Below are 25,262 nucleotides of genomic sequence, written 5' to 3' on the forward strand. Positions count from 1 at the left end.
TGCTGTTAGCTAGTTCCTCCTCCACCAGCTTGGATCATCTCATGTTACCATTCCATATTTTGGAGACATTCTGATAAACACTCCAGCCTTGCAACATGTCATTTTAGAATTGTTTAACAAAAATGAAGTCCAATATTGCAAATACCTTTCTCCATATTGATCAATTTTTATTGTTTTTGTTTTTTTGTTCGTTCGTGACAAGTCAAACGTCACATGATCGCAAAGTTGATCTGCTAAAGCCATTGTTTCACGGGGGCCTAGGCTTAATAATACAGCAGTCCCTTTTGTTTTGAAGTACCCATGTAGTGAAAGCTGGGCTCAACAGGCTTTGTATGCAAACAGTAATAAGAATGTTTGTGTCTGGCATGGCAGTTACATTAGCCATGAAGCACTTGTGCCATTAGAAGTAAATCAAAGGAATGGCTGTCAATGACTTAGATGAGAAGATATAGTCCTGGAATTGATATCAGATACTAGCGTTGTTGACGTGTCAATTCTGAAAAAAAAAAATGAAGGAGAAAAATATCACTTATATTATTTGACCTTTTCCATGCTTATAATGATAAATGTTTTTGGTGAATTTGACAAAGTTCTAAAAACTTCTGTTGGCTCTGTTGGAATCTGTTTAACATCTCATAAATTGTCTCAAATAAATTTGAACAATACAAACGGAAACTATCAATGACATTGAAAAAAATGATTTTGACCCAATGCATATATGTGGGATGTCTTTCATGCTCCAGTTAAAGTCTGTCTTGAAGGCAAATTTGCGATCATGTTTTATTGAGCATGTTAGAAGGCTGTCACTATATGTGGCTTTTTGTTTTATCTTGTATGGGAATATATTACATGACAAAGTAGTGACTGATTGCTCCCACAATCTTCTTTGACTCGTCAGTGACTACATATTTGAAAGGCTGGACATGTGCTGGTCTTTTCTCATCTTCCTTCCTCTCCTGACAATCGTCCAGGTGGGAAATTGACTTTAGAATTGTGGATGTGTGAGCACATGGGTAGGTGTGAACAGGCTGGCTTAGAGCTAACCTCCTGCCTCCTCGGGGGCCTGTATCTAGGTTAGGCAAAGTGGCCTTCTTGCTTTACCATTTAGGTCCTTCTGTTTATTTTCATTTGTACAAACACACAGGGACAAATAAGCCCTGAAAACTCATCAAGTGGAATTAGCAGAGTTAAGACTTGCCAGGAAGTGATATCTGTCATGGAAGTCCCAGACCTGTTGTCAACCTGACTGACTGTCTGTCTGTCGGTCATCTGTCTGGCGCTATGAAAGTGTAGGTCAGGAGAAGAGCATAAGTTCCATCAGCCTACACAACAAGTTAATTACACTGAGTAGATTGACATTCTAGCTTTTGTCATCTTTCTTATCAAATGACATCTAGAAATATCCATGATAACAATTTACAATTTGTGTATATGATTAAATGTATTGATTTTTGCAGCGTTAGAAATTGGCACTAGTCCTTAAGTCCTTGCCAAACTGCCCAATAGTTAGGGTTTGCTATATGTTGTCATAAGGACTAGTGGACGAAAACTGTTAGTATAAATTGTGTCACCTGATTTTGGAATATAATGTGGATAAATGGTTTAGGAAAAAACAGGGAAATATTTTATATAAAAGAACTTTCTCCTGATATTTGTCTGTGACACCATGAAGAAAACTGAGGGGGAAGCACTGGTACTACTTAACCTTCTTGGGGTTGGGCTAGAATGCAACTATGTCTCTTGATGACTAACATTTCTTAAATATATGTACATGGCTGTGTTCAGTCCGAGTTATGAACTCACAACATTTAGCTGCACCTGGTTTGACTTCCATGTTTTTGAGTAAACAGTTGAAGCAGCTAGTGTTTTGGGTATGTAGGCCACTGCTTTGCAGTGGGCGTAGAGACAATTGTCGTGCCGTGAGGCTAGTGTCAGGGATGTTCAACCAGTCTATAGCTACACTCACTCGGGGAGAAAGCAGCCTCTAACGTCTAACGATAATAGTATGTTTAATGCTATTTTCATCTGGATTTATTGTTAATCCTTAGAAAGCTAGAACAACGTTATGATGAAGATTGATGCCTGAGTTAACTTCTGTCCAACTAATTTGTCCCTCTTCATAGACTGGACGGAGTCGTCATTGCTAAGAACTCGTGGGGTTCGAGGGCAGGTGGAAATGACAAGGATGGAGGCATTATATGGCTTTTCCCTTGTGATAAAGTCAAGAGTCTTCTATGCAAACATATTGATAATTTCATATCAGTCCTCGTTCATGCTCCGTTTGATATTCTGTGCAAAGACAATTGGTTTAATGAGTTTCTGTCAATGTGTGATTTGTAACATTACGTTCTACGTTCAAATTACATTCTTGTACTTGTGTCAGCTCTTTGCGGAAATATCGTCGGTGAAGCATTACCTTTTATGTAAGTTGTCCGATGTGATGCAGAAGGTTCTTTCATGAAAGTCTTAATGTGTGAGACTGTAACACACACAAGTTTACTACATCAAGGGAAAACCTGGGTGTGACCTGATTGTGCTGTCACGTCACTGTTAGCATAGGCAACATGCACCAGAATTCGAGGCTAAGCCCGTTATGACAAAAATTGATAAGCATTTAGATTTGGTAATAGGAATTGGAAGCTTGTAGAAAGGAAAAGACTTTTTGTTTTTAAAAGTTCTTGCTCCAAAGTAAGGATGTGTCAATCCTTGATTTGATGACAATGATCCCATCTGAACCTCATGATAACTGTATGCCCTTGTCTGATCTTTGCTTGATAATGGAATCTGGGCTCCCCAGTGAAGTGTTCCTGATCTTTGGAGGACACACTTTCACTCTGCTTCTGTTGCTGAAAACCAGTCTTTGTCCAGGCTGGCTTCAGTGCCAGTCTGGAATCTACTCAGTGATGCACCCATGTCCATGAACTGGTTATCGGAATGAAGACTGTGTACCAGTGAACCCCATTTTTATTGACTGACTGACCGACATAACCCATTTAGCAAGCATCTCCATGGGCTCTACTCTTGACGCCCACCCACCCGTCGGACAAAATGGTGTTTGCACTTGGTGAGAGCTTCAGCTAGTTTCAAGGTCGAAAATCAACATGGCCAACCCCTCAACTTTGTCTAACGATTTGAAAATCCCGACTCCTGACGCTAGTGCGCTAAACAAGGTTTTAGTTGTAATGTGTCAGCTAATAGTCAAGTGCTTGTTCAATTTGTTTGCAGTTTGAAAACATAAAAAGACATAATTGTAACCACTTTGTGCTAAAACATGTTAAAGTATACTTAATTTGTCTTGATGAGAACATTGCTATTGAAAATCATAAATTTGCAGAAGAAGAAATAGATTATTAATGGCCTCTTCAGAATGTACTCATTCGTGATCAAAGTCAGAAGGCAAAGGTCACATGGAAATAGATTTTAAAATCTGTGCAATGATTTATTCATGGAAAAAAATAATGTTTGTATTGCCTCAAATTATAGATGAAACAGTTTGAAATGTTCGGCAGAAAAGGTATTTTTGAGGAGATAATTTTGAAATGTTTGAAGCTGAGCGCAAAGGAAATTGAGCTGATCAGTTCATATTTAGTACGCTGTCACTTTCTGTGTTGCAGGTCACACCCAAGAGTCCAGGTCCCGGCCTCAACCCCAATGCCAATGTCTTCCTGAGCAGCAAGTCACCTGCTTCGCCAGACTCAACGACGCAATGGGATAGTCCGGGATCAGACACAGGTAGGTCCTCACTCTAGGCCTGGCTATTGATACAGATCAGGGAGATTGATAATTGTTAACTAAATATTGATCAGTTGTCAAGAAATATCAGTGAAATAACTTTGAGCAAATACGCAAAAAAAAATCTGAAAAGAATCATGATATTTGACTCACTGGTGAGTTGTGGCACATTTCTGCACGGAATAGTTTGTGAACAAGATACAACAAAAATCGTTACTTTCCATCTTCAGCAATTGACATTATTGACAATGTCAAGTCTGCTTCGGTAAATTAAGTCTTTATTACAATACATGCCGAAGACCTGGGTTCGATTTCAGACATGGGTACAATGTGTGAAGCCCATTTCTGGTGCCCCCCCCCCCCCCCCCCCCCCCCCCCCCCCCCCCCCCCCCCCCGCCCCGCTGTGATATTGCTAAAAACGGCGTAAAACCATGCTCGCTCGCTCGCTCACTCACTCACTCACTCACTCACTCTCACTTTATTACGATAGACTTATTATTTGTTACAAAAGATTTATTGTTATAAATTACAATAGTTTATGCAAGTTATTATCGATAACAACGATTTCATATTAATAATCGTTTATATTTTTTGCCATCGATGATCTATCTGATTATGGATAATCAACCCTACTCAATCAACCTCACTCCTCCCAACAGCAAACCTATTGTATTCCTTTTGTATGTGAGGCCACAATAAATAAAATGTCAAATTTGCATCCACAATGACTCAATGATGTACTTCATCATGTAAAGAAAGCAGTGACAATGTGAGGTGGGCAGTTATGAAAATTTATTTTACTGTAACCGTTTATACAAATTTTGTTCACCTTTACACCTCAATTATGGAAACAAATTTGCCTCATGTATGGTGTCATTAAAAAAAGTTCAAGTGGCAGAGAGTTAAAACCTTGTGGGCGAGATGGTCACTGTGTGAAATACTGAGCTTTTCAAGTTGTTTTGATAGAAATGAAATGTGGCTGCCAATGGCCATATTTGAAAATACCAAACAATTGTCAGTCAAATGTCCTAAACATGTTCTCCTTAGAAACCACTTGATCAGTGACACCCCAATTTGGCCACTCATCCATATTGAAAATGCTCTCTTATGGCCATTACTCCGTAGTTTTTAATTCAGTATGAAATTTTGTACGTGTAGTAAGGTCTCAAAACATATTCTTGTAGATTTTCTTTGCAGTATTTTAAATTTTGACCTTCATTTTACTGTGGCTGTTTGGACCGTGCCCTTTAATTCACTCACGATGCATTGCTTCAGAAACCACTGAATCAATGAAGTTTAAACTTCACATGTTTTTTTCCCAAAATTATGAAACCCTAATTTGTTCAAGAGGTTTGAATTTGAGTTTCAATATGGTTGCCATTGCAGTTATATTGAGCACCTATTTATAGCCACTGCTAAGCCATTTATGCTCAATGTGTACTGTTTTGTCGCTGTACACTCTCTGAATAGACTAGACAGAGGAATCTGAACTTTGGTTTATATCCTTCTCCTTACAACACTGTCATATTTTGTTCTAATCATTGGGATTTTACTGTATTTCATTAGACACAGGTAGAGATAAAAAATGAATGCAGATATATATTGGTGAGGTCTTACGTCCCAAGCAAGTGTGTGTCCAGTATGCACAAACGTTGAGAACGGATGCACTGCACAAGAAAAAAAATATGCTGCATCCCAAGGGATGCGCAATATTGAATATTCATTGTACCTACAGCGTATAAAGAGCAGTTATGGGTGTCTGTTATTTCATCCATCAATTATAACCACTGTCCACATCATTGATTCATTCCAGGCTCTAAAGAAAGGATCTAAATGTATGTTACACTACACCATTTCACTACTATACAGGACCCTCCTATTGCCTGCAAGGGCCATTAAAACTAATTATAGGAGGTCCTCTGGACCCTCACTTTTGAAAGGGAAGGTAAAAAAACCCGGGTCATCTGTCACTCAGGTCAAATCAAATGGTACATGTTTCTGGTGGGAAAGTTTTGGGGGCATTCAGCAAATGTGGGACAGTGGGCTGCGTTTGTTCATGCATGTCATGCAAACACCTAGTTCTTAATGTACATCTTCTGTCAATAAAACAGCACTTCTGGTTTACTTATTGTAATTATATATTAAAAAACATGTTGCATTATTTATTTATCCTTAAGACACTCTTGGTATCGGGATGGTTTGTTTTTGTAATTGTTTTTTTTTTCAGGCTGAAAGTCCTCAAACCGTACAACTATTTTAAAATATTTCAATTTAATAGTCCACAGGAAATGATTTGAGAAAAGACACAATTATTTCATTACCCAAACAGGTGTTACAAGTTATATGCAAAAAGTACATGACACAATTTTTCTTCTTGCAATAATTGATAAAAGGGAATTAATGACTACGTTTATGGAGGTGACAGTGTGTATGTATACGAGGCTTTCATGATAAGGTCAATCTGCCACAGTCTGCTTGTGTTTGTTCAGTTGATATTGCAAAACTTGAGGCTGACATGTCGCAGCTGACTGTAGTTCTGTTTTGCAACTGATAGAGCCAGTTGCCCTGACGTTTATTGTCCCTGTGTACAGAAAATGTTTGCAATAACCTACACCAACTCCATGTCTGGCTACTAACTTACTACACATGTTCATAAACTGTGCCCAAAATAGAACATATGGAAAATATTAGATTTCTTCAGTTCCCTTTGTTTTTCTAGTTATGTCATCAATACTTATTATCTTTGTCATTCTTCCCTCTGAAGCATGCTGAAGTAGGGATGTAGATCTATAAGAATAGCTTCTGGTTGTCGTGCTTCTGTGGGGACATGTTCTCTGGAAAATAGTTCAATTATTAGTAATTAATCTTTGCGTAGTCCTGTTCTAGGTGCTATACTTTTTAATTGAGTTTGAAACTAGGATGAAAATAGTTATTTGCATTATCCAAATCATATCTGAGAAATTGACAGAAAAAATGATTATTCTATGGTAGTGACAAATAGTAAGGTGGATGCTGGGGTCTTTGAACATTGAATTTGTTTCAGATTCCAGATTCTCACTAAGACTTGTCATTAGGGTTTAGAATTGAAGGATGCTTATTTGGTGTAATTGAGGCTGCACAGAGGTGTATTGTGTTTCAGGGAACATTATGAGTGCATCGTTGTAAATATAGAGCTGATTTCCAAAACTTTAAAACTGAACAGTGACAATAGATGTTGTTTGTGATGTCTTGTCCTATACTTCCCAGTGACAAGTAACCAAACCACAAATTGCAAATTGCATGGTATTCCATGCAGAGCACAGTGGAAGCACCTGTCACAGTGATTGATAATATGAATAATACATGTCAAGTATTCCATGCAGTTGTCATTAAAACAATTATCACTTGTTCTTGTTTTATGACAAGATAATTATGTCTCCACTCTCCAGTGATAATCATTTGGCGAGTGTGGTGGAAATTAAAGTGAGTAATGATTGTTTGAGAGTGTAAGTGAAATGTAATGTATGACATTACACCATGATTTCCAACAGGATGGCCAGATGGGGTGTTGCATCTCAATCAAAGCTCTAATGTTATAATTGCAAGGAAATAACATTTCGAATTTGAATTTGATTCTGGAGGCATGCTATGTGCAGGGACACAGTTGTGAGACTACAGTTAAAATCAATATTGGGTGTTTCATTACTATAATTGATTGGTGGGAGATGGTGGTGTATGTGGTGGGTAGGTGTGGCAGATGTTGCAGATGTTGCCATGCATCGATTCCATCCTCAATGATTGACAGTATCTTGTCCGCTGTCAACCATACTACAACATAGCTCTTATATTCTTTTTGTCCATGGCAGTGTAGAGTACAGACAGTTCAGACAAAATACTTGAGTCTTGTAAATCTACTGTGGAGCTTAGGGATTAATAACAAGTTATGTCTGTAATTGTAAATTATTCTAAAAATGATGCCATTCACCTCCTGGTCAGAAATGTCAATGGTAAATATATATGTAACTGACACACACATATCTATAAAACAGTTACCGGTAGTTGATGAGTCGGTCATCTTTTCTTCTTCAGCAAGGGAACATGCACCAAATTTAAAAAATAATTTAAAAAATGTGTATTCAAATTTGAAATGTTATAGGCCTAATTATGGTGTGAAGTCATGTCAGTGAAAGTTGTGAAAGATTTACTTGATTTGATATCAGTGTTGTACCTTTAACCAACAAAACTAGTGGTCCGGAGAACACCAAATTATTAATTTCATGGTTCCTTACAGGATATATATTGGTCCTGTAAAATAAAGAAATGCTGTAGAGTGCTTCACTGTACGATTTGATAATTACATAACCTTTTTAATTCTTGTGAAGAAATTGCTGCAGTGAATGGGTTTTTTTCTGTGTCAATTCTGGACATTTGTGTGTAGTGGATGTACATTTCTGTATTATGTCAAACCTTGTGATGTGACATCATTGGAGAAAATGTTTTTACTAAAGGGGAACATATGTGATATTTTCTAAACTATGTCTAATGTTCATGTTCTTTAAATTAAGACATCTATCTGATCATTCTCAATACATTACTGTGTATGATGACACCATACTGTCTTATCAACAATTTTTTCTAGATAATTAAAACAATTTATAAAAGCACATTTATCAATACAAGATGAGGCATGTCATGTATCTAATATATTGTGATTCATTGGTTAATAGGTTTCAGCCGTTGTAAGTAGGTTGTTATTACTTTGCCTTCATGACTTCTGACTGTGCCCCATTTCCAGACATGTATTGTATTGCTGTTGTGCAGCCTACCAGGGTCAGCCCAATGGGGATGTGAAGCTAGAGCAGCCTTCTGTGGTGGGTGTGGGCAGCGGCAGTGGCAGCACAAGCAGCACAGGCAGCGGGCCCACCTTCCCCACAGCAGACTCGCCCGTCTCAGTCACAGACTACACAGCCACTGCAAATTTTAATGACAACCAGAATGCTCTCACCAATGACAACGCATCTGTTGGTATGTAGATCTGCTTCGTACTTGGGTATCACCTAAAGTATGTGATTAGTAAGATGCACAGCTGATGCTGACTTGGGTTGCAGTTCAGTATTCAGTTTGATGCATTGACATTTTTGTGGACACAAGGTAAATCTTTTGAATTGTGAACATGGTCAGTATGATTGATACAGTGAGGCAGCCGTTGCTTTTCAGTGTTTAGTATCAGTGTTGGGCAAAGACATCCTTCATTATGTAGTTTTATACTGATTGCAGCAATACTCTTTGCTGCAGTATCAATTTGATTGTTCGCAATATCTTTAGGTGATTGAGAAGTGATATGCATGATATGTGTATTGATAAGTGTTTAATCCTTGCAGCATCCACTGAGGATGGCAGCATGCCGCTCGAGGGTTCCATCCCAGAAGATCAGCTCCGACAACTGTTGCAGACTCAGCTTGAGTACTACTTCTCCAGGTAGGTTTTCTGGCTTGAGTGACTACTTCTACTGCTTGGGATTCTAGTTCCAGTGACTACGTCTCCTGCTACAGTGACCACTTGCTAGGGATTCTAGTTCCAGTGACTACTTCTCCTGCTTGGGATTCTAGTTCCAGTGTCTACTTCTGCTGCTAGTTTGTCTGCACAAGCACTAGGACAGATGATAGTGCTGCACTGTGACAACCCTTCACTCAAAACCCTGCTTGTTTGTTCCAGAGAAAATCTTGTCCACGACACATACCTGCAGTCCCAAATGGACCCGGATCAGTATGTGGCTATTGCCACAGTGGCAAACTTCAACCAGGTCCAGAAGCTCACCAACAACCTCCAGCTCATCGTAGACGTCCTCCGGAGTCAGTATTCTTCTTGTGTTGTCAATATTGTTACATGTATTGAGAACAAGCTCTGAATATCTCATCAGTTGAAAATAAACTAATTATGCTAACTTTGTGACTGAATCTTACATTGATTTTATGAACCACTTTCATTTCTGATATGGATGTAACATGGATTGTACAATTGTAGTCGAACACCATTGTGTTGAAGTTGGAGGGTTTAAAGAAAAAACTTCATCCAAGGTTCGACACAACTAAAATGATAAATGAATAAGGCATACACAGGGACCAAGCTTTTGTTAATTCAAAACAAGCATAAGTTGACACATCAAAGTTCAACACAACAGTGTTTGACTGTATTTCTTATGTATTTGGTGAGGCAACATGAGTTGTCTCCCTTGAAGTATGACTGATGCAATACTCTTGCAATGACTGCTGCAGTCACATTTAAAAATAAATAAATATGAACATGTAATAGGTTGTCAGTTATAATAGTGGGGACAAATATTATATTCATCATTGAATTATTTTCTGTTGATGATGGATGAAGTCTTTGTCCAGTTGGACAATTGTCAATGAGATGTACATGTTGTTTTAATTACTTTGCAGGGTCTCCTTCAGTCCAGGTAGATGAGAAGGGGGAGAAAGTTCGACCAAACCACAGTAGATGTGTGGTCATCTTGAGGGAGATTCCGGATACCACACCTGTAGAAGTAAGTTCAAGAATAAATGACATCATTTGCTGAAGCATGAGCGCACTTTTCAAATACTTTCCTGCAACCTGAATGGAAACATACATGTGACTTATGAATGATTTACAAACTGAGAAGCTTGCTGATTCATAAGTTTATGTCTTGTTTACTTATCTTGGATATGGTCTAATAGTAGAGCGTTTGCCTGGAGAGTGGAAGGTCAGGGGTTCAATCCCTGCCTGCATCATACCAAAAGACATTAAAAGATGGTACTTGTTGTTACCCTGCCTGTCGCTCGGTATTAAGGAGATACAACAATGACTGGTCAGCTCTGAGACAGTATACTGTGTCCTAGTGGGGTATTCATGTTTAACTGCGGCAAGATTTCTCAGTGGGCTCGCTCGATAAAATTGGCACTAGTCCGGACCAGTACAAGGAGACACACACTCACACATTTATTTATGTCGCTATATAAATACAATAATTTTGGAAACTTAAAACCCCATTTTACCTCACCTCTCTTTGATATGTCACTTTTTAAGTTAAGTCATTTTGATTTCCAGGATGTACAGCAGCTCTTTAAGGGAGAGAACTGTCCGCCTTTTGTCAACTGTGAATTCGCTCACAACAACAGCTGGTATGTGACATTTGAATCTGATGAGGATGCTCAACGTGCCTACCAGTTTCTGCGAGAGGAAGTACGCACCTTTCTTGACAGGCCTATCATGGTAAGTGTGTGAATATGCATCCCTGCTATGTATTAAAGTCACTTTATACCAATCTGAAACAAATGTGTTGGTGAAAGATGGCCATTTCTGGACTCCTTCCATCTGAAAGATGAGTCAATTGGTAAGGATTCTGGAGCACGATAATTTCCCAGTTCTGCAAAAGGTTACTAAAATGGGAATTGGTGGTAACACTGTGTACGTAGAAAAATCATGTGCCTTCTACACACTGAGTATTCATCATGACCCCTCTGGGTTAGAATTATTCCCATGTAATGTATGCTTGTTGTTAGAGGCATTTGAAATTATCTGGTGGTCAGACTCTGACATGGTTGTCTACGAGGCATTGTACCAGGCAGTGAAGCACATTGCTTATAATACCATACTGTGTCTGTTACTAAATCAGTGATTTACAGGACCCGTGAACATCTGTTTTAGAATAGGTCTTCAGCAACCCATGCTTGCTGTAAGAGGTGACAAATGGTATTGGGTGGTCAGGCTTGCTGACTCGGTTGATACATGTCATCGTATCCCAATTGCGTGGATCGGTGCTCATGATGTCAATCAGTGGATTGTCTGGTCCAGACTTGAATATTTAAAGACTGTCGTCATATAGCTGGAAACAAAACAAACTAAACAATAATTTATAGGCAGTATGCATCTGGAGTATTACTAACTGCTGTGTTAAGAATCAGGCAGTCATGAAATGACTATTCCAGTCTCGTTTCTTTACAGGATGTAGCTGTAGTATGGGAGTGATCTTAAACATGTATTTGCTCACTGCTTGAATCAAGAATGGGTGTTTCATGTTTCAAGATGTCAGCTGCTGGCGCGAATAATGTATCTTCTTACTTCATGTTTGATTTCTAATGTGTCACTGCCCTGTCACAATAGCCTCATCTTGTTTCTAGGCAAGGATAAAAGCCAAGCCATTGATACGATCAACTTTTGTGCCGCGGAATGGCATGAAAGTGCCTTTCCAAGGAACTGCAGAGCAACCAACTTACCCCATCCCACAGCCACAGCAGCAACAGCCACAGCAACAGCAGGCACAACAGCAACCTTACAGAATGGTGCAGCCTGCTTCCGTGCAATACATTGGTAATGGACAGCAGGTAGGACAAGCATAAAGCTCAAAGGGTCACCATGAGTTGAAACTACCATGTCTTGTCAAACACACTCACATGGACCCATGTGGATTCTGGGTTAGAATTGGTCTTCAGCAACCTAAGCTGGTCAGGCTCGATGACTTAGTTGATTGTGTGTGATCATTCCCTTACAGCATGGATCATTGCTCACGATACCATCACAGGATTGTTTAGTCCAGACTTGATTAATGACACCACACCAACATGGAGTGACACAATGTCCAATTTTCTCTGAGATATAAATTGAATATACATCTAAGTGTAGGAAAATGAATATTGTAGAAAAGATGTCAAATCTTGTGAGATAATTAGAAATGTAGGTATAAGCAGATATGTGCCTGAAGTGATTGTTTGAAATCGTTCATGTGTTAAACATTGATCTCTTGCAGCCTTTTCCTTTCTACCCTCTGAGCCCCACGGTAATGTCCCCCTGGGCTCCCTCTGCCACCCCCTTTCTTGATCCCGGAGCGGTAAGTAAATACAAGGTGAATATTCAAGTGGGAGAGAGGGGAAACCCTGGAACTGCCGTAGCAGGCATCACACAGACCTAAAGGCAACAACGTGCTCAACTGGCTCATTAGTGGTGTTTAACACTAGATGGTAACTTCCAAATTCAAACCTTAAGTCTTGGTACCAAGATTCAAATCCTTTTTTGTGAAATTTGCAAACAACCTTTTGATGCTGATTGCTTTCAGACAAATCTTTCCAATATACTCTTTGAGAAATAACCCTGTGTGATATGCAGGTGATTCTGATATTTCCTTCTTCATAATTAAATACATTTATTAAAAAGTAAATTTGTTAACAAGACCATTCACTCTTTCATACCAAAACCAAAGTTGCTCAGATAATTTCATCAGTTAAGGACTAGTTGAAGACTTTTGTCACCCCAGTAAAGTAAATGTTGATATCGAGGTAAGTGATGATATCAACTCTGTCCCAGTCCCTTGTCAGCCTACTGCTGTGTGAGTTCTGCTGAGGCAGATTTTGCTTGCTTTGGTTACTAATGATAGTTTTGTGTTCAGTTGGTGTCCTAGATTGTTTGCTAACCCTGGCTGATTCTGTGGTGTTGTTAGGCTCAGTATCAACCTGTTGGGTTATGGTTTCCAGTGGTGGATTTGTTTGTTGTGTTCAGTTACATATGGTCTCTTATAAAACAGCTCGAAATATACCTGTATCGTTTGGTGGGAATGTATTCAAATTTGCTATCAATAAATATGGCTGCTTGGTGGTTGAGTCCGACATTTGGAAAGGATTCAACTTACTGTTTTGATGTTGAATGTTGTATTCTGTCAGTGTCACTGTTCACAGTGTATTCTATTCATTGCGGCATAACTTATTTCTGGTATAGATTTCACCTTGTGGTTAACTGGTTATGTCTCTATTCATTATTTATTCATTATTTATTCTTTCTTAAATTCTTGTCAAGAGGATGGTAGTAGAGTTTTTCTACCCACTGCATGAAGCATTGTACTCATATTGCCATTCTGAATATTGTAGATGTTTCAAATGAACGGTTACCAGGCCACGAGTATAAAACCCACAGCGTCCACAAACAGACATATCTTCCAAAGCAATGCAAGAACCAACAGGTAAAGATTAGCACCAGGGATAGATTATAGAGAGTAACCCACAAGCAATGATAAATTAGGGATTGTCCCAAGTGAATTCAGTTTGTAAGTTGGGACGGATAATAATTCCAGTTGTGAGTGGGTTATTCTCTTGTTTGTCCATAGTCCTATTTCCAAGACATTGTTGAAATGAGGATTTTCTGGTTTTAAGCAGAGACCTGCCAGTCCATGGTTTGAATCAAGTCTTTGAAATGTGATACTCACAAGGAAGAGAATTTATAGATGTCAACTTCTTTATTATTAAGGAGTAAGTGTATGCTCCAAAAGGTTGTTACTCATAATAAAGAGGTTGACTTCCATAAATTCTCTTCTTTATTGTTTGAATGCCACATAAATTGTTTGTGATATGGAAAATGGTGGTGTCATCTTTAACTTTTGGTGGATGATATTGCCTGTTGATCAAACCTTCACATTCTCTTCCAAGGGAGATAACTTCAAACTGGATTGTGATGGATGTTTAGAAGTGTGTGTTAAAATGCTGAACACTTCGCCCCGACATACAATTATGTCTTCAAGCATACCACCAGGAAAGATGGTCTTTCAATGTTGCATCTAAATGTTAGTAGGTTTAATCATTTCAAATCAGGGCTCGATTTAAGGAACTTGATATAACTTGCTCCTGGTGCATATTGACATAAAAACCTAGCTGTGCCAAACAAAACCAGGTTGCACCCTGGTCCCATTAATTGATCAAACAGATGCATAACAACATTAGAAAGCGGCACGAGTCCTTTAGTCCTTGGCAAACTGCCTAATAGTTGTCAAAAGGACTAGTAAACTAAAACTGTTAGTTTGTCACTGCATTTACTAGTCTAAATAAGTACAATGTCAGATATCTGATGATTGTGTTATGAATTTGGATACTGTTAATACTTGCTGTCACAGTAGTTATGTGGTCCTGTGATCAGTGGTGACCGTCATATAATGCATAATGACCTTCATTAGTTCGATAATCTAAATATCATAAGGTCACATGGTGCTCAGGTGATAGAATCAGCTATAGTTACACTGAATTACGACTGGCATGTGACGTTTTTATCTGTAAAATGTAGTAGGAACATGTGCACATAATCTTGAAGTACCCACGGTTTGAGGACTCCCAGCAAGCAAAGCGTGACCAATATATGTAACAGTGATGTTACAGTAAATGAAGCATAGAGGTATTGAGTGTTAAAAAATCAATGTTGTGTGAACAAGTAAGGGTTCGACAAAAATATGAAAATACTTGACATGCATTAGGTACATATAGACAGAAATATTAGGTTGCTAATTTTGAATAATTGGTTGCAGTGGTGTACATTTTATATGGCTAAATCGAGCCTTGTGTATTGTGAGGTCTATGCAAATAGGGGGGTAGTCTTCTCTTTTGTAAATTGCAATTCCCTCACTTTTCTTGATTTATTTGTCCAGCAGAAATATGAAAACACATCGGTCATCGGTACAAGAACGCAACAACTCTGAAGGCCGAATGACGAATGAGCGCCACTCGGTATCTGCCCCTCGAACGAGTCCCCGTAGCCTTGACAGTGCCCAGATCTCAAGCTTTACCCGTCGCGGAGATATGGGAGGCAATTCTCATATGGTCAACGCCTCAGTCCAGCCGCATGGAGTGGATGCCAATGCCAACCTTACTCAAAATAATAAATCTGACATGGTCTCTCAAAGGTAAGTGTTTTGTCAACTGATCATGTGATGGGCCAGTCGGCCAACAGTGTCTTCCTTCAACCATCCACAATGGTAGTCCTGAGGAACATGTGGATAGCATAAGAGCCTGCTTGAATGAGGATCGACTTTGCTGATCATGTACCAGCATTCCCAGCTGTTCATCATAGGTTCTTGATTACAGACTGCAGTGTCACAGCTGACAGGCATAAAACATTCACTTTGAAGGAGTATTCCACATTTGACTTGAATCTGTTTCATAGAATTGAATAATGTGAACAAAACATGGCTGCAAATAGATTGCTGGAGACATATGTCCTGTACCCTTGAAGATAGGGAAAATTAACCAGGTTCTTCTTTTTCAGGAAAAGTTATAAAAGAGGAAGAAGGGGTGAAGAAGGTGCTAAAAATTCTGTGAGTATCACATTGTTGATCATATTGGTACTTGCTGAGCAACTGAATTTTGACTCCTACCACATGTTCTGGACCAGCATACTGAACATCTAACGTTACATGTTGCTTCCGAAGGTTTAGTGGGGGCCATGGGTTACCCAGTCTTCTTAAGGTGCCGCAATTCGCTTAGCAGAGTTTCGTCCCTTGGGCAGGCCTGCAACATGATTGTGTGTTCGAATCCCAGTTCACTCCGATGATGTGTTTTGGTTCGTAACCCATGTTTGGTGTTAAACCCAACTCACTAATAGACTCTGAAAGATTTGTAAATTGTTTCTATTTCGGCCACTAATTTAGCAAAATTTTGTTGCAGCGGCAAAATCCTTCCATGCCTGGTCGAGATGGGCGCCTGGAGCCCCAGTTTGAGTTAGAGTCTACGTCATTCCCGCCTTTACCTGGCTCTCTAGTAAGTTGTATTGTGCATACCTTTTCTATCAGTGATTCATTGGAAGAATAGATCCCAAATATGCCATGCTTGTTGTCATAAGAGCTGTGGGTGGCTGTGTTCGCCCACTCTTATAATGTTGTCATCTGCTCCAACATTGTAGCTCTTATTTGCGGTCATTGGTTTGCTGTACTTGACTCAGTTCTTTCACACCACTTATTGCTGAAATGTTTGCTGACTATTGTGCTAAACAATATTCTCACTTCAACATTTTCTACAGTTAATTTCCATAAATTATCAAGATGCTATCCCAGATTTTTTAAAATAATTGTTAACATGCTGATAGTGAGATTGATTTTTGTCTACTATATTATCTATGAATTGGTGAATTATTATTTTCGAGCCCTGGAACTACTATTGTGAGTAGGTATGTTGATATAGAAGTTTGCTTCCTGTCAAGTTATTGACTGTATAAAGCTGTTCCTTTAACTTTCCAGAACAATGCTGCATCAAATGAAAGTTTTGAAAGCAAGTTGTCTGATGTTGTAAAGGGCACAGCTCGACTCCAAGTTCGCGAACCTAGTACAACAAAATCAGTTCAACAGCCCCAGTCAACAGCACCTCCTCCCTCCTCCTCCTCCCAGCACACTGCCTCCAGGGTAGCATCCCCTCCGCCACAACCTGTAGCCACGCCGCCGTCCCCCACTGTTGTTGCACCACCCCCAGCCCCAGTTGTTGCTCCCGTCACACCTGCTGTCAAGGAAGTGCTTGAACCAACAGCAGTTCCAGTTACAACGGCAACAGCCACAGTTGCAGTCACAGCAGAACCTGTTTACCAGCAAAAGTGAGTTGCTAAAGTGAGAATAGTCCTTGTTGATTTTCCCCCCATTGCAATTCTGGGGCAAAGTAAATGCTCTGTAGCCAAAAGTTGTATCCTTGCTTGATAAACATTGCTTGAAGATGACCTTGAAGTTGGACACTCAGCTGAAACTGACTCAGTGGGGGTTTGTCTTGCCCCAGCTGGATGGCAGGGAGATTGTCACGCCTGCATGGGACTGCACAGATTAAACATTGACATAGTTAATACTTGTTTGTACCGAAATGAGATTCGACCCCGTGAAGATCTGGGGTAGAATATGTCTTAAGCAACCTATGCTTTCTGTAAAAGGCAACTGTGGTTGTCGTAAGAGGCAACTAACAGGATCGGGTGGTCAGGCTCGCTGACTTGGTTTATGCATGTCATCGATCCCAAATTGCGTGGATCAATGCTCATGTCAATCACTGGATTATCTGGTCCAGACTCGATTATTAACAGACCGCCGTCAAATAGCTTGAATGCTGTGCGGTGTTAAACAACAAACAAACAAACGAAATGACATTCTTTATTGTTTCATTAAGTGTTGAAAAGTTTTGAGATTCCTATCTTAATAACGTTTCAGATCAAGTAAAGCTGCAAGTGCAGCAGAAACCAAACCTGCTCCCGAGCCAACAGTCACCAAACAGGCCTCTGTTGTTGTCTCTAGCCAATCAAAACCTACAACATCTAGTGTATCAGTTCTGTTGGTAAGTTACACACAGCCCTCATGTAGTGGATCCTATGTAGGAAGACTAATTCTTGTTCTCATATTCATTTATGTTTGGTCATATAAGCCATTAACAAGATACTTTGTGTATGATTTGATAACTGACATAAAATTGGAGGTTTATTCTCTGTATGGGGGTAGTGGGGTAGCCATGCGATTTCAACACGTCAGATACATGTCATGAAATGGGTAAAACTTTTGAACCTGTTTTCTGGTGCAGAGATATTGCTGGAATGTTGCTAATAATTGTCCAGAACTTATTCGTTCTTTTCCAAACCCTGTATGATGTAGAGACGGTCTCAAGTATCGTAACTTGCAAAAGTAAATCGGGCAGGCAGGTTCTGTGATTTGGCTGATTGTTGCCGTCGTGCCACTATGGCATGGATCGTTGCTCATGCCACTGGTTTGCCAGTTCAGTTATTAACAGGCCCAGTGAGATAATGTGAACATTGCATTAGACAACATTCAATACCTAAGTAAGTTATCTTGTTTCAAAATATTTTTCGTCAATTTGGTTTCTCGGTTTAGCCATGAAACAGTGTAGAGCAGTAGTGATACTATAAGTCCTTCATGCATGTTAACGATCGTTGTGTTGTCAGCAGGAGGAAAAGCCCAATCTGCCTCCAGGAGTGAAACTGAGCTATGCCCAGATGGTGCAGCGGAAACGGGACACCGACGGCAACGGTGGAGAGAAGACGAAAGAGGACAACAACACCTCCCCTCAACAGTCCCCACCCCCGGTTACAACTGCAGTCACAAGTGCCAAGAATGGCCAAACATTGCGGGAGCAAACACAAACTGTTAAAGTGGCCTCGGCATCTGCCCGACAGCCACAAATGAAAGATAATGTGAGAAAGGACTTTGAGCCAAAAGAGCAGAGGCCACAGCGGAGGGCAAAGGAAAACCGAGAAAGGCGGGATCGGCGGCGAGACCGTAGTGAGAGAGAAATTAAAGTGGCAGCGAAATGATAACATGCAACACTAGTCTTATATAAAACTAACTTGGCAATTGTCATCATGGGGAGCTAGCCACTCGGTGGTCTATAGTGGAAATAAGTATTGATGGATTTGTGTTTAGGGAGGGGTTCTTCATCATTGATACAATCATCTGCGGTACCAAGGTACCAGTGCAAGGAGTTGCAAGTATTCATGATAACATTGATCTTTCATGGCTTCAAGTTTGTGATGTTTATTAGGCAGTGGTTGACTTGTCTCTTGCCCCAGTGTTTGGCGGTCATCCAAGCATCCACACACAATCTGCCTAGTGCTTGCACTACAGGCAAGATCGGCAATACAGCTGACACTGCTGGGTTGAGGTGGAGGAAGCCGGGGCAACCCCTCCCTGTATGGTGCATTGGAAACATGGTGACAGCAACTTATGAGGAACAGATATTATGCAAAGTAGCCAAAGATGGTTATTTACACCAATAGGTTTCCTGAGTCAAGATGCAACTGTATTGATGTGATTTGGACTTGTTGGATTTGAAACCAGGCAATGTACAGTGAAACTGCCTCTTGGATCCCTTGCAGGTGGTTGTAAGGGCCTTGATTGTTGGACAAATAGGTTGCCATGACAACCTGGATTGAATTCAATACAAGAATGTGAAGGGTGAACATGTGTTGGAGTGATCAACACGAGATGGAATGAAATTCTGGCCTATCTCAATTGAAAATTGAGTGCAATGGGAAAAGACTTCTAATTTGGAGAAAAAAACAAATTATTTACTAATTTAAGTTTGCATTTTATTTCTTTTGTTTTGATGAACGGTCAGGGTTTGACTGAATGTTATGTTTTCACCACAGGAGTGGTGGTTCTTTGTTAGACAGAACTTGCCGACGTCTCAACTCCTCGCCACCATGGGATGGACAGAATGAAGCTCTTAATGGGATTGTTGGATGGATTGCAATCAGTAACAGTGTCAGTAGTTAATAGAGCCTCAGTCTGTTACTTCTTCTCATTTGGTTAATTGTCTATCTTGATAAGTTCATAGGACCAAACATTATGAGCATTAGGATTTTCGTTTCGTTTTCACAGCCGTGTTTCCGAAGATTGCCTGTTTTTTCTTTTAAAAGTGAGGGTTGCATTTTGACCTTTTTTGCAAGGGACAGCGGAACTGGCAGAAACTGTTTTATATGTGATGTGTACATGTGTGTTGAAATGAAAGTTGAGCTGTTGCAAGTGTGTTACAGTCAGTGTTTGTTCATATTTGTGTCTGGATTGTGAAGGATGTAAAACCATACCAAGAAATCGTGCCCTTCTATTCTGCATTGTGATATTCAAGCATGTTAACAATTTTTAAATAGGCTGCAGATGATTATGAATTTATCTGGTCCAACCATTTAATTTTATACTCACGTTGAAGTATTTTTAGATGGTTATGTTAGCATTCAAATATTTGCAACTTCAGACTTATTATTGTGAGTACAAGTTCATGCAAGAGGATGTTCTTGAAACTGTTAATCTCAGTGCTAGTGAAAGTCAAATATATTCTTGTCTTCATATTGAAAGTTACACCAAGAGACATTCAGTTTCTTTCTTACCATCAATAACCTGTTACTTTGAATTAACCTGTACTGTTTTTTTTACCTGATTTCTAGTTTCTGAAGTGAGTCCCTGTCAAGACACTGTCGTCATCTCATGTACCTTTGTCATGTCATTAGTATCACCAGTGCCCATCAGTGTAGTCCAACTCATAGACTTCATACGGGGAAAGCTGATCATCAACTGTGTATACACTATCAATAAAAAAAACCAAACCAAAAAAAAAAAAACAATTAAAAAAAAAATGAGAAAAAGGATGAAAAAAATATTTTCCATTTTTAATTGTATCTCTCATATGAAATCCATCATATTTTTAACCACTTTGTGTTGTAGATACTCCAGAAAATGTATTTAAGAGACATTCATCTGTATGTACACATTCGCAAGTGTCTTGACAGGATCACTCTCAATAAACTCGGGTATTTTTCTTCATGGATTAAATTTTTAATTATTTATTGAGGAACATACCCATGACTTCCCATCCTGTATGTAATACATCTGACCTGGCAACTGCCTGTGGAGTATTAGGGAAATGTTTGCCAAGATGGATGAATGGATGTGTGTGTGTTTGCGAGTATTGTCGTAATATTTCTGTGTAAATGGCCAGCTTGTTAGGTGATTCGGGATTACCATGCTGTAAAGTGCTTGCATAACAGTCGCATAAGACCACAACAATACAGGGTTTTTCTTCCAACTCTTGCAAGATTGACCATCTTTGAATGTATTTTGGTGAGAAGTTAACAAGATGTGCCGGACAATATTAACACTCTTACCACCAGACCTGCCATCAAGTGAATTCACTGTGGAGATGCAGATATTGGATGCTGAAAGAGTTCATATACTTCAAATTGATCATAATGAATGAATTTACAATCAGAGATGGGAGCATGTTTTATTTTCGGCTTGATATCAACATTGGTTTAGTAATGTGACTTGCGTGTTTTCCGTTACCTGTTTTGTTATACTTTTCAACAGGTTGGTTACCATGGTTACCACAATTCAAAGACACATCCTAAAGGTGCTAAGATGAAAGTGCATGTTGCCATGTCACAAACAGATCGATGGCTGGGGTTCATCCTTCAAACATGATGGCTTGATATTTCGTATTCCATAACATTTGTTGAATCATTTCATTAATTCAGGCGCGCAAGGGATCTCTTGTGAATCATTATTGTGATATATATAAATACATATATTATATTATATATAACTAGGTATTTCTGGATATCTGTATGTCGCTTGTCTCCCTGACTGCATGAGCTTGGTGTGTCTGGTGTACAGAACGTGGAGCCCCCTCTCACTTCCATACCTTCATTGAAACTGGGCAAATTCAGGAAAAGTTGAAAACCTCAAGTTTTTGTGCTTTGTGGCCCACATATAAAGCTTTTCCCTTGTCTGTTCCCATGGAGACCTGTCCAGTGGCGTCCTCATAATCATGTACATAATATACCGGGAGGGAAAGGTAAAAATGTGTATATGTTCAAGTGTACATATATATAAATATATATAATGAAGAAACTGTTGAACTGAATGTAGCTAGTTGATTGTGAATGTTTTAGCATTTAATATAGTTGTTGCTACTACTGTTAGTTATGAGGATTCTGTTTCCAATAGCCAAGTGGTAGGCACTGCATGTCTGGGAGACCATGTGTGTACAGGCTGCCCTCATGCAGTATTGCCTGCCACATTCTCCTACCCACAGTGACGCAGCCTTGGCTGGGGACAAACCACAAACAAGCAAAGCAGGGATGTTTGGAATCCTGTATACATTAATTCCACGATGCTGGCAGCAACTTGACTATTTTGGAGTTAATCAAGTTTCAAATTAATGTGAATACGCCATAGATTCTGGATTATTCTATTTGAAAATGAATGTCTTTTGATGAGATGAACACTTGTATAGAAAATGTGGATCCTTCAGCTACGCATTTATAGTGAAGAAGTAGCTTTGCTGTTCATGTGTGTTTGCACCCACTCTAGGAAGTGGCCTGTCTCTTGTAATCAGATGCCACACTCACCAAGAAATCAAGCATTTCAGAGATTATTTTCTTTACTTTTGATATTCATACAATGGTCAGAGTTTGAGATCGTCACTGATGCTAGTTTCAGCTAGGATTTGAAGTAAGGTTGATTAATTTATTAATTTGATCAGTGTAAGGCCCTGTGTTTGGTGCGGCCCAGTAATTCCCCCAGTAAGTTAATTGATTGATTGTACATACTGGCTTTCTAGTTGTTTGATCCACAAGGATTGTACTGTTTGAATGTTGATGTTATTTGATTAATGGCTTGTATGGTTCTGCTTCTGATTGGCTGAACATGACTACTGACAGGCATTGTAATTGGGCACCAGAGTAACGTTTGCTTTTTTATTTTTTATTTTTTGTTACTTTTTATTTCTATTGGTGGGAAGCTGTTAATGTCGATTTTGCATGTGCTCAACCAAGTCCTTCCTCTAACACACACAAAATAAGGAATAAGTGTAAAAATTGGTTCGCGTTTTCCTGTAAGATTGACTAATTTTTCCCTGTGTTTGATTTCTCCAGTAGGCAGACTGCCAATAGGGGCCTGTATTCAGAAGGCTTATTGTGTACATAATGACATATATGGTGAAACTATATATTATATACTACAAATTGATTTAAGAGAATTGACTGTTTGAGTTCTAAAGATGCAACACTTATTCCAGTCATCACAATGTGCAAGCACCGTGTGAGGAAACGGTGTGGGAGAGGAATCAGTGTACTACATTGGATGTCACATTGCTACTTTGTCTGTCATCAATCATGTACCTTTTGCCTGACTTGCAATCAACAGATTTACAACTAAATATGTTTGGGTGTTAATTATGAATGGGTTTAACTTGTTTCTATCCTCCTGTTTCTGAAGATTTCCGGCGTTATGAAATAAAGTTTCTGCCAGAGGGTTCTGATTCTGCATGGTAGAGTTTGGAGTCTTGGTGTGCTGGAGTGATCTTATGAGTGTTGCTATGGTTAGTTGGTTGGCAGGAGACTCGGAACTCTCTCTCTCTCTCTCTCTCTTAGCATAAAGCTTCAAAACAAGCACTGTGTGTAGGACTAGTGTACCTGTATATAAAACCAAATGTGGCTGTATCCATGTGAACCATTATCAGTGTTGTGAGGTTGATGAACGTGCATTAGGGCATCTGCCATTCAGCCACTTGGTTAAACTAGGCTGCACATTAACATTGGGAGGGAGGGATATCATTATTACTGAGGTGACCCAACATGTAGGCCTGCTCCTGCTTGTTCTAAGTTGCATTCATTTGATTCACATCTTCAGAGGCATTTCATTTCAACATAGCAGATCATGCAAGACTTCGACACACATATGTCTTCAGCGTATATGCACCATTGTCGCTATTTATTGCACATGTTGTGTCATCCCCTTGTCATAGAGACTTGGTCCTGTTGTGTTCTTTAATAACTCTGCCTCGTCCTCACCATTGCAAAATGAACCTCTTGCCAGGTCCCCCCCCAAGTATTACATTAACATAACAGCAGCCATTCTTACTGCTGTCTTCATTTAACCTGTGCTTGTTTTGAAGCTTTAAATCGTATGTTACTCTACTGGACTGCTCAGATACTAGAAGACACTGCAGCTACATCTGACGTTAAACCATTGAAATCATCATAAAACCAAAGATGGACGTTTACCTTGTATGTATTGGGTGTAGTTTCACGTTGAAATGTGGTTGGCATACTTGTAATTGCTGTATTGCCAACAGGTTTATTCTCTTTCGGATACAATCTTGGCATTTTGAACTATAATTGGTAAAGGTGGATATACTTGTGGTAATTGTGATTTTGAAATGAGTACTTTCTTAGTCTTAATCCAGATATTAAATGTTCAATATATCGGTAATCCCTAACCAGTGGAAGGTTTTCTGATGGTTTCTTATCAGAAATTGCATAATCTGCACCTACACCATTGGCAATGAACCTACAGAAAACCTGCTTGCTTCCTGTTGATTACATCTACTTAATGTGGGATTGGTAGAGATGAAAAACATTGGATACATTTGGTGTCACATTGAGCCAATAGGTTTCTACAGGCTGGAGACTGATCAAGGGGAGGCAACTGTTCCACTGGTTTGTGATGGCAAGGATATTTTAACCCCAGTGGCATTATAACTGTCCCCCTCCTCTCTCTGCTCTATCTCTCTATCTCTCCTGCAGTCTGATTTGTTAATTTATTACCACATGATTGGAATATAGAGGAAGAAGAATAAAGCTCTATCTTTGTCACCTGTTGTTGGCTTGTCTGTCATTCCTTGATCATACTGTTATCTCACCTGGTCCTTATCAGTTGAGCTTTCACAAAATAGCATATGCTGTGTCCTATTATCTCGTTTATCGTATCCCATTTTTGTAGATCAATGCTCGTGATGTCAGTCACTGGATTGTCTGGTCCAGACTCGCATTAAACAAAAAAAGAAAACGCTTATTCGTTCTGGGGCGGTCGGTTAGCCTAGTGGTTAAAGCGTTCGCTCGTCACGCCGAAGACCCGGGTTCGAATCCGACATGGGTACAATGTGTGAAGCCCATTTCTGGTGTCCCCCGCCGTGATATTGCTGGAATATTGCTAAAAGCGGCGTAAAACCAAACTCACTCACTCACTCACTCATTCGTTCTGCTAAAACATGCATTTCAATTGTTTCCAATACTAGTACTTCATTGAAGGCATGTCAGGTTTGACATTACAAGTCTCAATCGCTCATGACTAGTGGACAAACGCTTTGAAGGATTTTGACTACAGTATACTTGATATCTCTAATTTCTCTTTTTAGACCTAACAATTTCTGTGACCAGTCTTGTGCTGAAAGACTTTGAGTCGGGATAATTGGATGTCCTGTAAAGTTAGATGCAATTAAAACCTATTT

The 25,262-nt window shown here is 39.5% G+C and overlaps 1 protein-coding gene across 5 annotated transcripts in view; it reads left to right on the forward strand.

Moving 5' to 3' along the window:
- The window catches only part of LOC139463778 (la-related protein 4-like), a 53,895-nt gene extending 29,268 nt beyond the window's left edge, over positions 1 to 24,627 (forward strand). For 2 of the 5 annotated variants that reach the window (XM_071245074.1, XM_071245068.1), the window contains 15 exons: positions 3,615 to 3,732; positions 8,533 to 8,736; positions 9,093 to 9,189; positions 9,427 to 9,563; positions 10,155 to 10,258; positions 10,801 to 10,965; positions 11,874 to 12,077; positions 12,500 to 12,595; positions 13,611 to 13,702; positions 15,152 to 15,406; positions 15,769 to 15,817; positions 16,167 to 16,259; positions 16,736 to 17,082; positions 17,678 to 17,801; positions 18,421 to 24,627. In XM_071245074.1, coding sequence (XP_071101175.1) covers positions 3,615 to 3,732; positions 8,533 to 8,736; positions 9,093 to 9,189; positions 9,427 to 9,563; positions 10,155 to 10,258; positions 10,801 to 10,965; positions 11,874 to 12,077; positions 12,500 to 12,595; positions 13,611 to 13,702; positions 15,152 to 15,406; positions 15,769 to 15,817; positions 16,167 to 16,259; positions 16,736 to 17,082; positions 17,678 to 17,801; positions 18,421 to 18,789 — 2,454 coding nt within the window. In that variant the 3' untranslated portion in view covers positions 18,790 to 24,627. The remainder of the gene's footprint in view (positions 1 to 3,614; positions 3,733 to 8,532; positions 8,737 to 9,092; positions 9,190 to 9,426; positions 9,564 to 10,154; positions 10,259 to 10,800; positions 10,966 to 11,873; positions 12,078 to 12,499; positions 12,596 to 13,610; positions 13,703 to 15,151; positions 15,407 to 15,768; positions 15,818 to 16,166; positions 16,260 to 16,735; positions 17,083 to 17,677; positions 17,802 to 18,420) is intronic. The other 3 variants (XM_071245070.1, XM_071245073.1, XM_071245069.1) reach the window with 3 other exon arrangements.
- The last annotated feature ends 635 nt before the right edge of the window (positions 24,628 to 25,262 follow it).

Source organism: Haliotis cracherodii, unplaced genomic scaffold (assembly GCF_022045235.1).
Source record: "Haliotis cracherodii isolate W230 unplaced genomic scaffold, xgHalCrac1.p SCAF_16, whole genome shotgun sequence".
NCBI classification, from domain to species: Eukaryota; Metazoa; Mollusca; class Gastropoda; order Lepetellida; family Haliotidae; genus Haliotis; species Haliotis cracherodii.